General features: G+C 40.0%; 1 protein-coding gene across 2 annotated transcripts in view; it reads right to left on the reverse strand.

Annotated features, from left to right (window-relative positions):
- Nucleotides 1-7,878, reverse strand: part of ankrd44 (ankyrin repeat domain 44) — a 38,205-nt gene extending 30,327 nt beyond the window's left edge. For both annotated transcript variants that reach the window (XM_085134912.1, XM_085134911.1), the window contains exon 1: nucleotides 7,247-7,878. In XM_085134912.1, the coding sequence (XP_084991038.1) occupies nucleotides 7,247-7,273 (27 nt within the window). In that variant the 5' untranslated portion in view covers nucleotides 7,274-7,878. The remainder of the gene's footprint in view (nucleotides 1-7,246) is intronic.
- Between the last annotated feature and the right edge of the window lie 5,120 nt (nucleotides 7,879-12,998).

Genomic DNA, 12,998 nt, shown 5'->3' on the forward strand with positions numbered 1-12,998 from the left:
TATCTCCTGTTTCTCTGTGAGACAGAGAAACTACTGTGGAAAATTTTTGGTAGATACACATCACAAAAATAAAAAAGGGCTCAGTGTCTCCGATGCCCCTATTATTCTTTTCAGGATGAGAGAGGTGAGGTAAATACAGGCCCAAACAGCAGATATCAGAGGCTTTTGAGGAATGCAAAAACACAGAAAACTGGGACGAGTGAAACAGCAGCCAAAGGAAGATTTTGACAAATTAGAACAAGTTCTGGTTCTTTGAAAGCAAAGTATGGGAATATCATTTTTCCTGATTACATTTCTGTTAACAATTAACCTGTTTAACCGAGCATGGATTAAATTCTGAAACACAATCACAATCTATGCGCAGACATTACATAAACTCATGACTTTTTAAAACTGTACCTCTATTTTCTACTTTAGCCTATGAGGATTGCAGGTAAGGTATCCAGTTTAGGTTAAGTTTATCTCATTCTGCTTAATCTATTAAATTACCAGCTAGCTTTATTTTGTTTAGGTAATTGTATCTAATGTACAATAACCTAAACAAAATAAAGTCATTATCACTGCTGTTATACTATTTGGGCTAAAATAGCAGGTGATGTTAGCTTGTTCAGGCTAGCAAAGGAGCTAACTATTCTTTTTTTAGGCTATTATGTTATGTTGCTATGATATCATTGTCATAGCAACATCAGTAGCAGGTTAATATCATTACAACTACATTACAACATTTTTTAAGCATTAATATCTAAATATGTTTCTTTATTGTTATTTTCATAATTTATTAATATTTGGAAGGCGGCAAATTTGTATTGGGGAACAAGAGTAACAGGATGCTAAGGACTACCAGTTTTTAGAAAATGATTTTTTTTAAAGACAACAGCAAATGCTCCCATTTGAAAACGTGAAAACAAACAGATATAGCTCCTTTACTTTAAAAAAAAATACTAAAAACACAATTACAAATATAGTCAAAATGTCTCAATTTAAAAATTTGCAAAATTGAAACCGAAATGTAGATGATGTGTAGATTGTGCTCATTGTGTTATTTATGAACTAGGCTGAGCAGAGGGAGGCCTCACTTCACTTCCTGTGCGTTTCTGCTACTCCTGCCTCACTTCCTGTTACACAGTCTCTCCTTCTCAGAAACCTGAGAGAGGAACCAACCACAGAGAAGTTTTTCACTTCTGCTTTAAAAATACAGCACGCCACAACACTTCTTCCTCATCTGACTGTTTCATTCCCCTGAATGTAATTTTGCTGCAGCATCCATCATCTCACTCACTGCTGAGAGTGAAGGCAGACACGTGTGCGCAGCATGTCGCAGGACTGTAGCTGTTACTTTTACTTGCAGTACACAGGAGTTGCTTTTCTACCACACTAATGTTTAAAGCTGCTAGTTCAGATCAGATCTAATGTGTAACACCGACAGAGTCACACAATAATGCAAATGAGCTCATCTATGCTCGTTCCCACACTCACAAAGTTGCAGTGATGGAGTCAGGATTATAGGTATATTTAGCTAGATGCTTAGTGGCTGTAACAAAAACACTCAGCTGGCATCTCTCAGGAGTTGGCTGGTACTGCCACAAGAAGGCAACGATTCATAGGATGTGTCAGGGGAATACCTTAGTAGAAAAGCTAGTGTCCTCTGTTGGGAACTGTAGTAAATAAATCCAATAACTCAGAGAAATGCTAAGTGAGAAATGCAGTGAAGCTTGAGGAAGACAGGTTTAGACAGGAAATGACATCAGGACTTGGCTTTCTGCACTAGTCTTCCTGGTATATCATCCCCACAGACTATTTCAAACACAGGAGCTCATTATTTCAGCTTGCACACATTCACGCACGCAAACACAAACACAAACACACACACACACACACACTTCCCATTAGCCTTAAGGCAGAACCAATGTGACCAACATCCCGTTAGTAACCAATAACAATGAGAAAATGCTCTTCAACGTGCAGTGTCAGCCTGCCGGTAACAGCCAAACATATTTGGCCATGACATATGCCTTTTTGTGTTAAGGATCTAATAATTATATATTTTAAATAAAAGTCACACTTCTTCACACAAGAGCTACTAGAAGAAAGTTTTTGGAGTAACTCTGAAAACTGATGAATATTTTTACTACTTTTTTCCAAGTATGTGCTGATTTCTGTTAATGACTATTCTGTCCCTAAAAAGGTCATGTTCTCAACTCACTTGGAAAATGTTATGTAATGAAATCAGCACAGAAGTTGTTTTTAGCCCTTTTTCCAAACGTATTTAAATTTACTGATATATAGACGCAAGGATCACGTATGGGGATATTTAGCAAATGGGTAGAGGATGAGGGATAAGTTAAAGAGGAACAAAAGTCAAAAAATGCAAGTACTGTCAAGGAAGGAAAGATTTGCAGCAGTGTGGTGACTACAGACCAAAGAAAGTCAGTGACGTTCAGCAGTTTCAAGTGACTACGGGCAAAAAAAACAAAACCACTAGTGCCTTGAAGTAGGACTGTCCCACCATAAACCTATCTCAACTTTGAGGTGTGCAACCAATGAGACTGCAGAACACATATGACTCTGTAATAAATACATTAAAGGTTCTCCGTTCACTAAAATTAAAAACAAAAGACAATGTTGATCTCTTTGAATGTTACTGTTTTATGACATCTACACCTGGTGTAATCCTCCACAAAGCCTGGATTCAACAACAGGTTATAGTGATGTTTTTAACACTAGTAACTAGTCAGGAGCCATTGTTGTTTGTGGAGTAGCAATGCTGTCAAAGGCTAATGTTAGCTTAACATTTATGAAAGCACCTGACCTTATTTTTCTTTGGTCTAAATCAGTAATTAATAGAACCCTGTTTGGGCCATAAACAGCAGAAGACGTGGAAATTCACTGAGCTTTATTTGTTGGACGTGCAAAAATGAAGCCAAGATGGAAGTTCCTTAAACCTAAATTCCACGTGAAGACCAAAGACGTGGTTGCAAGACGACTTCCAGTCTTATAGAAGTCTACAAGAAAATAGCTCACTCACTCATTTTTGATCATACTGATGAAAAAGATCTTTTTTGAAAATCTTGTTCGTACCATGATTCAAAATCAAGGATTATCCATGGGAAAAAACTGCACACTCATGGGTAACAAGCTGTCAATAAGGAGTCATTAACCAATGAGCACGCAATTTCACAGTCAAACCTGCTCATCCTTGGTACGTCCATTTCTTTGCAACAGCAGAAACACTCATCTTGAGACGTCGAAACAGATTTCACCAATCAATGGGTGACATTGTGTCTATGGTTTTGGCTAACTCAGCTACGGTTGATACGGTGACCTGGAAGCTGCTTGTAACTTTTTAAGTAGCTTTTGCTGTATGTGAACTGTGACATTCAAATCTCACAAACACCAATATTCATACCTTCACTAATGTACTAATGTCGTCCAGTTTAGATTCATCAATCAACTACCATTAACATGTTTTGGCTTATGCTATCCTGTTTAAGCTAATGGAGTGCTGCTTCTAAAAGCAAGCTGGGTCATTAGCATTAAGTACATGTGTTTTTTGGGGGAATTTCTGAACACTGATTTTACTAATCGTGAACAAGAACTGAGTGGAACCAGCTATTAGAACCTGAGGTTCTGGGCCGGTGCAGTACAATCCTCTCTCCACCTTATACTGCACAAACATCCTGCATCTGATTACCAATGTTTTCATTCCACTGGCATCCTCCAAACACACTAGCAGGCTAACCTGAAATATATGTGCTCTGCAACAATGCCTTAATTTCCGCTGATGCCTGAGGTAACAGGCCTCATACTAGCTCAGTCTCTTCTCCTCAGGCTCAGTGGCACACGTCAGACTTCCTCAAACAGTGAAAGCGTAACAAGTTTAGTTTTTGTCCTTGTAATTACCTGGAAACGTTCCTTGTAATTTCCTGATCCACTATTCAGCTTTGTAAAGACAATCCTATGGTTTGGGGCTAATTATAAAGAAAGTTGAGAACGTTTTAAAAGTTGAGTTTAACACGAACAATTACGTATTTGAAAAGGACAAAATCGTTCCCATTTACTTCTGTTTGCAGTCATTTTTAAAGAGGTCTCAATGTTTCACCTGCTTCAAATCGTGTGCACATCTACAACAGACACATAACTGTGCTTTGGCACAAAGTCAGAAGTCAACGACTTCCTGTACTTCCTTTGCGTTCTGCGATTTTTTTTTTTTTTTTTACCCCGCAGAGTCTTTCATTTCCACGCATGCACAAAAAACGAGAGAGAAAAAAAAGTTGATGTTTATTCACAAACACATCTGAGAAATTTTAGACATGACGTCAACCTTGGAATCAATTCAGCAGATCACAAGTTAAAAGAGACGTTACGGCAGTGGGATTGTTATGGTACCCGATGTTGATAAGCCTGGGATGAAAAGAAAAAAGTCTGAGGCATCCAGTTATCAGGCATCATCAGCATGTCTGAAAATAACAGGAAGTGCTACACTTCTAGGTCATACACACAGACACACACACACACACTCTGACAGCAGTTCTTGCTTCCCTCAAGACATATCACACATGGCCACATGAGAGCTGTGCAGAGAGATGCTGAGTCGGTTAACTTTGAAAAAAAATCTTAATGTGAGATTAGGAAGGACCTCTGAGGGTCGTGATTCTCAAAGTCCTGTTTTAATAGGCGGTGTTGCTTTTGTATTTTTATTTACAAAATCATGTACTTTTACACTTCCATGCTCACATCTGCTCAGAGAGGTGTGTATCTGTGCTGCTGCCCACAGAGAGATCTTTGTAGTCACTGTGTATCTCTTCATTTTGTGCCCATATGTAGCTGGTTGTCTATGTGCAGCCATCATGTGTCTATTTGTAGCTGTTGTGTGTCTTTGTTATCAACAACTATCTCTTTGTAGCCAGTAAGTGTCTCTTTGTAGCAATATTGTGTCCTGTAGATGTTACAAGTTTCTTTGTAGCCTTTAAGTGTTTCTTTGTCACTTTTGTGATTCTTTTTGTAGCAGTTTGTCTAATTGTACTTTTTAACCAGTGTGTGACTGTAAAGTAACATAACAGTCGCAGACTGTGCCCGAGTTTTAAATGTAAATGTTCAAATTTATATTTCTCTGAACACCTTTAGGGCTGCTTGTTTATGACTTGTTTAAATAAAAATTCTTATTTTTCAACCTCTGCTGAAGAGTACTGTACACATCATGTCAAGTATGTCTCCTTGGGACAATTTGAATTTTTTGAGCTGGAGGTCATTTTGGGGGTCCTTCACAAGGAATCTGAAACATTACAGCACTGCTGACATACAGCCAGTAAGCATTTTAACATTTTCATTGTGGGGTACAGGGACCATACAAATGCACTCTTTGTCAAAATGCAAGCTATTAAATTCCAAGACTTGGACTTAAAACAGCGCAAATAATGTATAAAGTAAGAAATAAATTGCTTCCAAAAGAAATCTGTAAATTGTTCATAGAAAGAGAAGGTGGGTATAACTTAAGAGGGAAATGGAATTTAAAAATACAAAGTGCTAGAACAACTTTAAAATCTATGTCTATCTCAATTGCAGGAGTTAAATTATGGAACAGTCTAACAGAAGAAATAAAAGACAGTAAAAACATATACCAGTTTAAATTAAAATATAAAAACCTAATTTTAAATAAGTATAAGAATGAAGAAAACAGGGTTAACCCAGGACAGTAATGTTGCTGGAAATGGTGTTTTAGTTCTTTTTGGGGTTTTGTTTGTTTGTTTTTCCATAACTTGTGAAACTGCAAAGTTACACATTCTGTATTTTTCATATGAAAGAAACTATACTGTGGTAGGGCTTGCTTATTTCTTGTTTTTGATTTTTTATGTATGTTTGTTTTGTTTTTGCTTTATTTTTGTTTCATATGTTGTTTGTTTAATTTAAGACTAAAAGAATTTGCTCGATTTGTTGATATCTTGAAATTAACAAGAGCCAAACTGATAGCTGTGAATGACTTCAACTAATAATAATAAATATAATCTGTGCACTTTAAATTCAAACAAAAAAGAAAAAAAAGCAACACTGTGGTTGAAAAATTGAGTTTCAAAAAAATTGACAGGTTAAAATCATTTTAATATTATACTGAAGTAAATATTTCAGCCAGAATTCTACATAATAATTGTCTGATTAAATCTCCTTCAAAGTAAAATATTCTCTAAGCTCCTCTTTGACATGTTCAAGGTGAAACAATCAGTCAATAAACAGAAAAAGAATTTCTTTAAGAAAAATTTTAAAACAATACCCACTGAACGAAGATTTTAGCTTTTTCAAAGACAACTTTAAATTTTGTGGTTTAACAAAGAAAGACATTGGAAGACTGTTAGACTGGGATACTTTAAAGTGTTAATTACAGAGCACAATAGCTTCTGATTATCAGCTAGTTCATTAGTTCACAGTTTACCACTGAACAGAGTAGAAAAGCACTATATAAGAAGAAAAGCAGGATCTATAAGAACAAAAGACACACTTGGCTTTTGCAGTCATTTTTACCAAGAAGCAAGTTTAATAAGTCAGTTACAGATTAATTACACTATACTGTGTGCACCAAAATGCACATTTTATATGAGTGTTTTTAAAAGATTTTAAATGTCATCTCATGGACAAAAGATGGCCCAGAAGTAGAAGCAACACAATTTACATGGGCTGTGTTACTGCTCTGCAGGATTTCAGAAACTGACCAATGGGTTTGAAGGCGGACTTTTAGGGAGGGGACCTTAAAGAGGAAGGAGCTGAAGCAGCCTGATTCAGACAGGTTGCAATGAGAGGATGCATAAAGAGTCAGTTATCCATATTTAAAACTGTGAGCTGTGCGAGTCTATTTTAGCAAAGTCCAAGAATACAAAGCTTCAAAGTATTGTTTTCAAACTTAGGGGCCTTCCCTGGGAAATACTCGGGTACTTTGACTTCAACACAGTAGTTACTGAAGACATTAACAGCTTACAGGAGGAAACAGAACAGGAAATGTGAGACAGATGAGCTGTCACCATTTTAACGACATTTACAACAAATAATAAGGCCATTTTCTTTTTTTTTGTGTTATGCTAATTTATTGATAGAGTCCTGTGCCCAATCTGTAGGAAAGGAATCTATTTTATTATTTTCTAGGCTGTATAAAACTAAATAGCACAACATGTGCTACTGAAACACTTTCCTACCACACAGGAGGAGAAATACTGTGCTTCTGCAGGTCTGGAAGCTAAGCTAACTGGCTAGCTGGTCCTACCTGGTCGGCCAGTTTGAGAACAGCCATCTCTGGGTCAGCTCTGGCTGCACATCCACTCCCTCCGACACCGCAGCACCATGCACGGTGCGATGCTGAGCCCTGCTCCGCCTCTCCTTTCTCCGCTCTTCCCACGGGACTTGAGGCGACTGTAGCGGTGTGGCTTTGTAGTTCTCTAGGAGTCTCACGGGCAGACGCTGAGGGTGATGGAGGCCGGGCCGAGCACCAGGGCCATCAGCCCCGTTCCACTGACGCTATCTGCGGCTACGCTGCTGAGCACAGTCGGCCGCTCGGAGTCGCTGGGAGGCGGGGAAGCAGGAACGGCTCGACCGACCGGTGTAAACAATCCACATTTATGGCTGCTGCTGCTGATCTTCTGTTGATGCTTCTGCAAGAATATTCCAAGCGTCTCTGCGAGCTGTACACCGCCCACAGAAGGCTCTCTATCCCCCAGACTGCACAGCCTGTAAGCCTCCCAGAGAGGCAGCCAGGGTGAAGTCAGCTGAACGGAGATCACACAGGAAGTTCGTGCTTGTCTCTTTAGATGCAGAAGTGGAGGAGAAGCTTCCTCAGCATCAACAACAAGCAGAATACCCCTCGCTGCTGCCATCCACTGGATACAGAGAGAGGCCGAAACGCAGTTACACGATCCAAAAATAAGTAACACAAAGCATGAAAAATGAATGCGTGTAAAGAGAAATGGCTGTGACGACTACAGTGATGTAGGTTATATAAAGATATAGTGCAATTTTCATTCCAGATATTTGTTCATGAATTAGTCCTACTTCAAGTGACAAATGTCATTTCTGATAAGACGGGCAGACATCAAGCATCATGTAGGTAGAGCAGATTGTTCTTTGTGGACTAAAACCAGTTTAATCCATCCATCCTGCCTGGGAGCTCCATATTCCACATCTGCTATCCATCCTCTGCACATGTTCATACCATCTCAGGCTTGCCTCTAACGCTGTCTCCAAAATGCTCAATCTAAACTGTCCCTCTGATGTACTAATTTCTAATCCTGGTCATACTGAGATGAAAACTTTAACGTCTTCAGCTCTGCCACGTCCAGCTTGACTTCCCATCTTTTTGTTAGTGCTACAGTCTCCAAAACACACTACATGGCAGCAGGTCTCACTACCATCTTGTAAACCTTCCCTTTCACATTCATCTTCACCCACTCCACTTTGATTGCACTCTCTTCTATTCAGTTCATTTCACTTTTATTTGTAGAGCACCAAAATCGCAACAGAAGTCACCTCAAGAAGCTGTGGTCTTTAAGGCAAAGACCCTACAATAATACTGAGAAAACCCCAGCAATCAAATTCCTCCTTTGAGAAGCACTTGGCGACAGTGGGAAGGAAATGTTTGTAACAGGAAGAAAGCTCCGGCAGAACCAGGCACAGGGATTGGCAGCTATCTGCCCTGACCCAGATCTTTGTGCTGTCCGTTGGTTCTGATGGTTGACCCCGGGTATTTAAACTCATTTACCTTCACTCTCTGTAGTCCTTGCAGGATCATCTTTTCACTGGTCTATCTCCCATTCACACATATGTGTTCTGTCTTGCTTTTACTAACTTTCATTCCTCTTCTCTCCAGTGCATACCTCCACCTCTCCATACTCTCCTCCACCTGCTTCCTACTCTGCAAACATCCTGGCTGCCATCATCATCAACCTGTCCATTGCCGCTGTGAACAAGAAGGGGCTCAGAGCCAATCCCTGATGTAATCCCACCCCCACTTTGAACACCTCCAGCACTCCTTCCAGACATCTCACCACTGTCTTGCTGTCCTGACTTCCTCGTGCATTTCTACAGTTCCTCTTTCTCAAGATCCACAAAGACAGTCACAGTGCAACTCCTGACCTCCTCTACACTTCTCTATTAACACCCTCAAAGCAAACATCACATCTGTAGTGCACTTTCTTAGCACAAAGCCATTCTGCTGCTCACTGTTCATCACCTCTCTTCTGCTCTACAGTTGTGGTGAACATTTTACACACTCCTGGTGTACAGGGACCTTGGTGGTCCGATCCTGGCTGCTCCAGTCTCAAGTCTGCATCCCTAAGTAACTAACTCATCTCACTTCCTGCCTACATTCTCCCCCGACACCACCTTGCAGTCTCATATGTTTTTCGGATTGCACTTTCTGTCGTAGAAGTTCTCCACTTGTGTGCACCTTCCTACTTTCTTATACATCACCCAACTTACTCCAGATTTCCTTTCTTTTCTACCTGAAATCCAACCTTTAGTGCACTGACCCCCACTGCTCCTGGCTTTGCTTCTCTTACACCTGGTCTGTGCAAGTCATATATCTATATTTCCTTCTTTCCATCGTGTTATCCAGCTCTTTCCTTTGCCGATCACAGTCCCTACATTTAAAGACCCGACTCTCAAACCCAAACTCCTGCCTTTCCTTCTCTCCTTTCATCCCCCTTTCTTCTTCTTCCATTGTCTGCAACAAACATAGTTTATGAACAGTGAGTACACTGGCTTGTGGCCCAGCCATGGCTGGGTTAGACTAAACTTTAAACCAAATCTTTATCCTAAAACATTGTGATTAAACTCATGTAGACTTTTTTTTTTTGTCCCTACAAGGAAGTTTTAGAGGGCAATACTTAACTTATGACTTGCATTATTATCCTGAATATTTCCAAACCTAAACTTAAGATAAATATTCCCCCAGAAATATAACCATCTACCTTTTGGGGACTGACTTTTTTGTCCCAGTAAGGAAGTTAAGAAGCCACAGTACAAGTACACAGTCTGTGTAGTTTTCATGCATTTCTGTTAGTTGTGCGTTCTAAAGGTTATAACGGAAGGAAACTGAAGGAAGTACGGTGCTGTGCTGTCTCTTGAACTTTTACTCATAGAGAAATGTCTCAATAGATTGTTCTCGTAGGGTAAATAATAACGACACAAGTCTTTTTGTAGTCCAATGAACAATTGGAGCCAAACCGAGACCTTTAATTTATGGACAAATGTGTTAGCAAATCCTGACATTCAGAAGCTGATACAGCAAAATATGTGATCATACCAGTCACTTCCATAACTGTTGCATAAGACAACACAAAAATCAGGCCTATATTATTCTAATTTTAGCTAAATGCAATATTTTTTTAGGTAGAATATAACATGTAAGTGTACATACATGCAGCAATGATTTGCAAATCTCATAAAACCATATTTTTGCACAAAAGAACAGAGGAAATATGTTGGATGTTTAATTGGAGGGGGGGAAATTACTGTGTAGCAACCCCTCTTTGTTTAACAGCAGTCCGATTCTTGTCTCATATTAGATTGTGGCTGGTCAACAGTCCTGACTCTTCTGCTATAAAGTCATTGGAAAAGCTGAAGTATGCAGTTTAGCATTGTCTTTCTGAAATATGTGAGGCCTTCAATGAAAAGTATGTGATATGGATGGGATTATATCTTTCTCTAAAAACAGTATATACCTTTTAGCATTACAGACATCCTCTAAGTTTCCAGATGGAACTGAGCAACGATAACAAGCCAGGTGGTCAGTCTATTCTTTAGTCTGGAGGATGCCGGGTTCATGATTTCCAGAAACTAATTTTAAAGTTCAGTTTATCGTGGGGCGATCGTGGCTCAAGAGTTGGCAGTTCGTCTTGTAATTGTAAAGTTGCCGGTTCGAGCTCCGGCTTCGACAGTCTCGGTCGTTGTGTCCTTGGGCAAGACACTTCACCCGTTGCCTACTGGTGGTGGTCAGAGGGCCCGGTGGCGCCAGTGTCCGGTAGCCTCGCCTCTGTCAGTGCGCCCCAGGGTGGCTGTGGCTACAATGTAGCTGCCATCACCAGTGTGTGAATGAATGGGTGGAAGACTGAATGTAGTGTAAAGCGCTTTGGGGTCCTTAGGGACTAAGTAAAGCGCTATACAAATACAGGCCATTTACCATTTTTTACCATTTATCTGAACACAGAAGAGTGTTCCGCTTTACCTTAGTGGATTTTCAATAAGCCTTCACCCAGGTGTTTCTGGATTCTTGATTCCCGAGTCCATGCAGTGATTACCTTGACATAATCATGTTGTCTGAGTGCTTGGAGGTCATGGGCATCCAATATTGATTTTATGGTTTGACCGTTGCGAGATTTCTCCAGATTTTCTGACTCTTTTGTACTGTACATGAGGAGGAGGAGCATCACTGTTAAACTGTTCCATAATTAATAGGCACAGTGTTTTGCAGATTGGGGAAGATCTGTCCACTGTTACTTCTGAGAAACGATGCCTCTCTAAGATGCTCCTTTTTACTCAGTCATGCTACCAGCATGTTGGCAATTACTTTACCTCGTCAATGTTTTCTTTAAAAACAAACAGAAGTTTTGCTTGATTTACTCTGCTCTGCAGTAGCGTTGCTTTTCATCCACAGATAAGAATCATTTTTATCTTACCCTGGGTCTTGACACAGCTGTTCTGATTGGGTGCTGTAGCCCCTGGTTTTAATGACATGTGGGATGGTGTGTGGCTATTTACCACAAGAGGGACATCCACACTTAGTGACATCATCTAGAGCAGGGGTAGGCAACTCCAGGCCTCAAGTGCCGGTGTCCTGCAGGTTTTAGATATCACCCTGTGTCAACACACCTGAATCAAATCATTAGTTCATTCCCAGGCCTCTGGAGAACTTCAAGACATGTTGAGGAGGTAATAGAGCCATTTGAATCGGCCGTGTTGGATCAAAGACACGTCTAAAACCTGCAGGACACCGGCACTCGAGGCCTGGAGTTCCCTACCCCTGATCTAGAGGCAAGAGCAGAAAACCACTGGCTGAAACAGTGTTTAAAGCAGTCTGAAGTCTTTAATTTGTCTCACAAGGATTACTTGTATTTACACTGGCCTCATTATTTCAAACACCTTTAATGTGAGCATTGCACTTGTTATATGTATATATATCTTATATACTGTTTTTGAATTTAATAGTATAAAAAAAAAAGAAATCTACAGAAAAAGCCCAACCCAATAGGTACTGTTTTACAAATTAGCCTCAGAGCAGTTGCGGTCCAGCAGACAGTTTTGTTCCGTGGGAGCATGTGACCTTTTCTTTAAACCCCTTGCTGCTACAAACGCTACATACGGACACATTTGAGTCACTTTGGATTCAAGGCACATCTGCCAGTACATTTCCTCAAGTACTCGACTTTTAAAGCAGCACATTTATGATACGGGAGCAGATTTCTTATACGAAGCTGCTTATAAAAAAATGTTTTGCTTTGGATACATTATAAAATTCAAACTAAAGCAGAATAGATGAATTCCAGTGAACAGATAAGAACTCAGTACATCCTCCTCAGCTCAGCAGAGCTTCACTCTTTGTGGAGGAATCTGGGTCAAACAGTCTGGATGAGTAGCAGCAGTGAGTGAATAGAGTACCTACAAGGAGGGGGAGGTGTTTTAAACTGAGAGGCTGAGTGTTCATGCATGTGTGCAGGGAGGTTACGTTTTCAACTCTTTTATTTTTAATGGATTTTATTAATGATATATAATAGAGAGGCAAGGAAGATGGGACAGGTCGTTAGGTAGGAGTGCTGGGTCCAAAGAGACTTCTAATTGATATGGAGAGCCGATGAGCTGGAGACTCATGCTGCAGTACTGCTTACAGGTCAGGACCCGGAAACCTCAGTTATGCTGTCAAACATAGTCAGACTACCACGCTGCTTATCGCTGACCATGTCTGTATTAATCTCCATATTCTGCATTGAAATTATATAAATGAAAAAATCTCACTGAAAGGCAGAAAC

The sequence above is a fragment of the Neolamprologus multifasciatus genome, chromosome 16, assembly GCF_963576455.1.
Source record: "Neolamprologus multifasciatus chromosome 16, fNeoMul1.2, whole genome shotgun sequence".
NCBI classification, from domain to species: Eukaryota; Metazoa; Chordata; class Actinopteri; order Cichliformes; family Cichlidae; genus Neolamprologus; species Neolamprologus multifasciatus.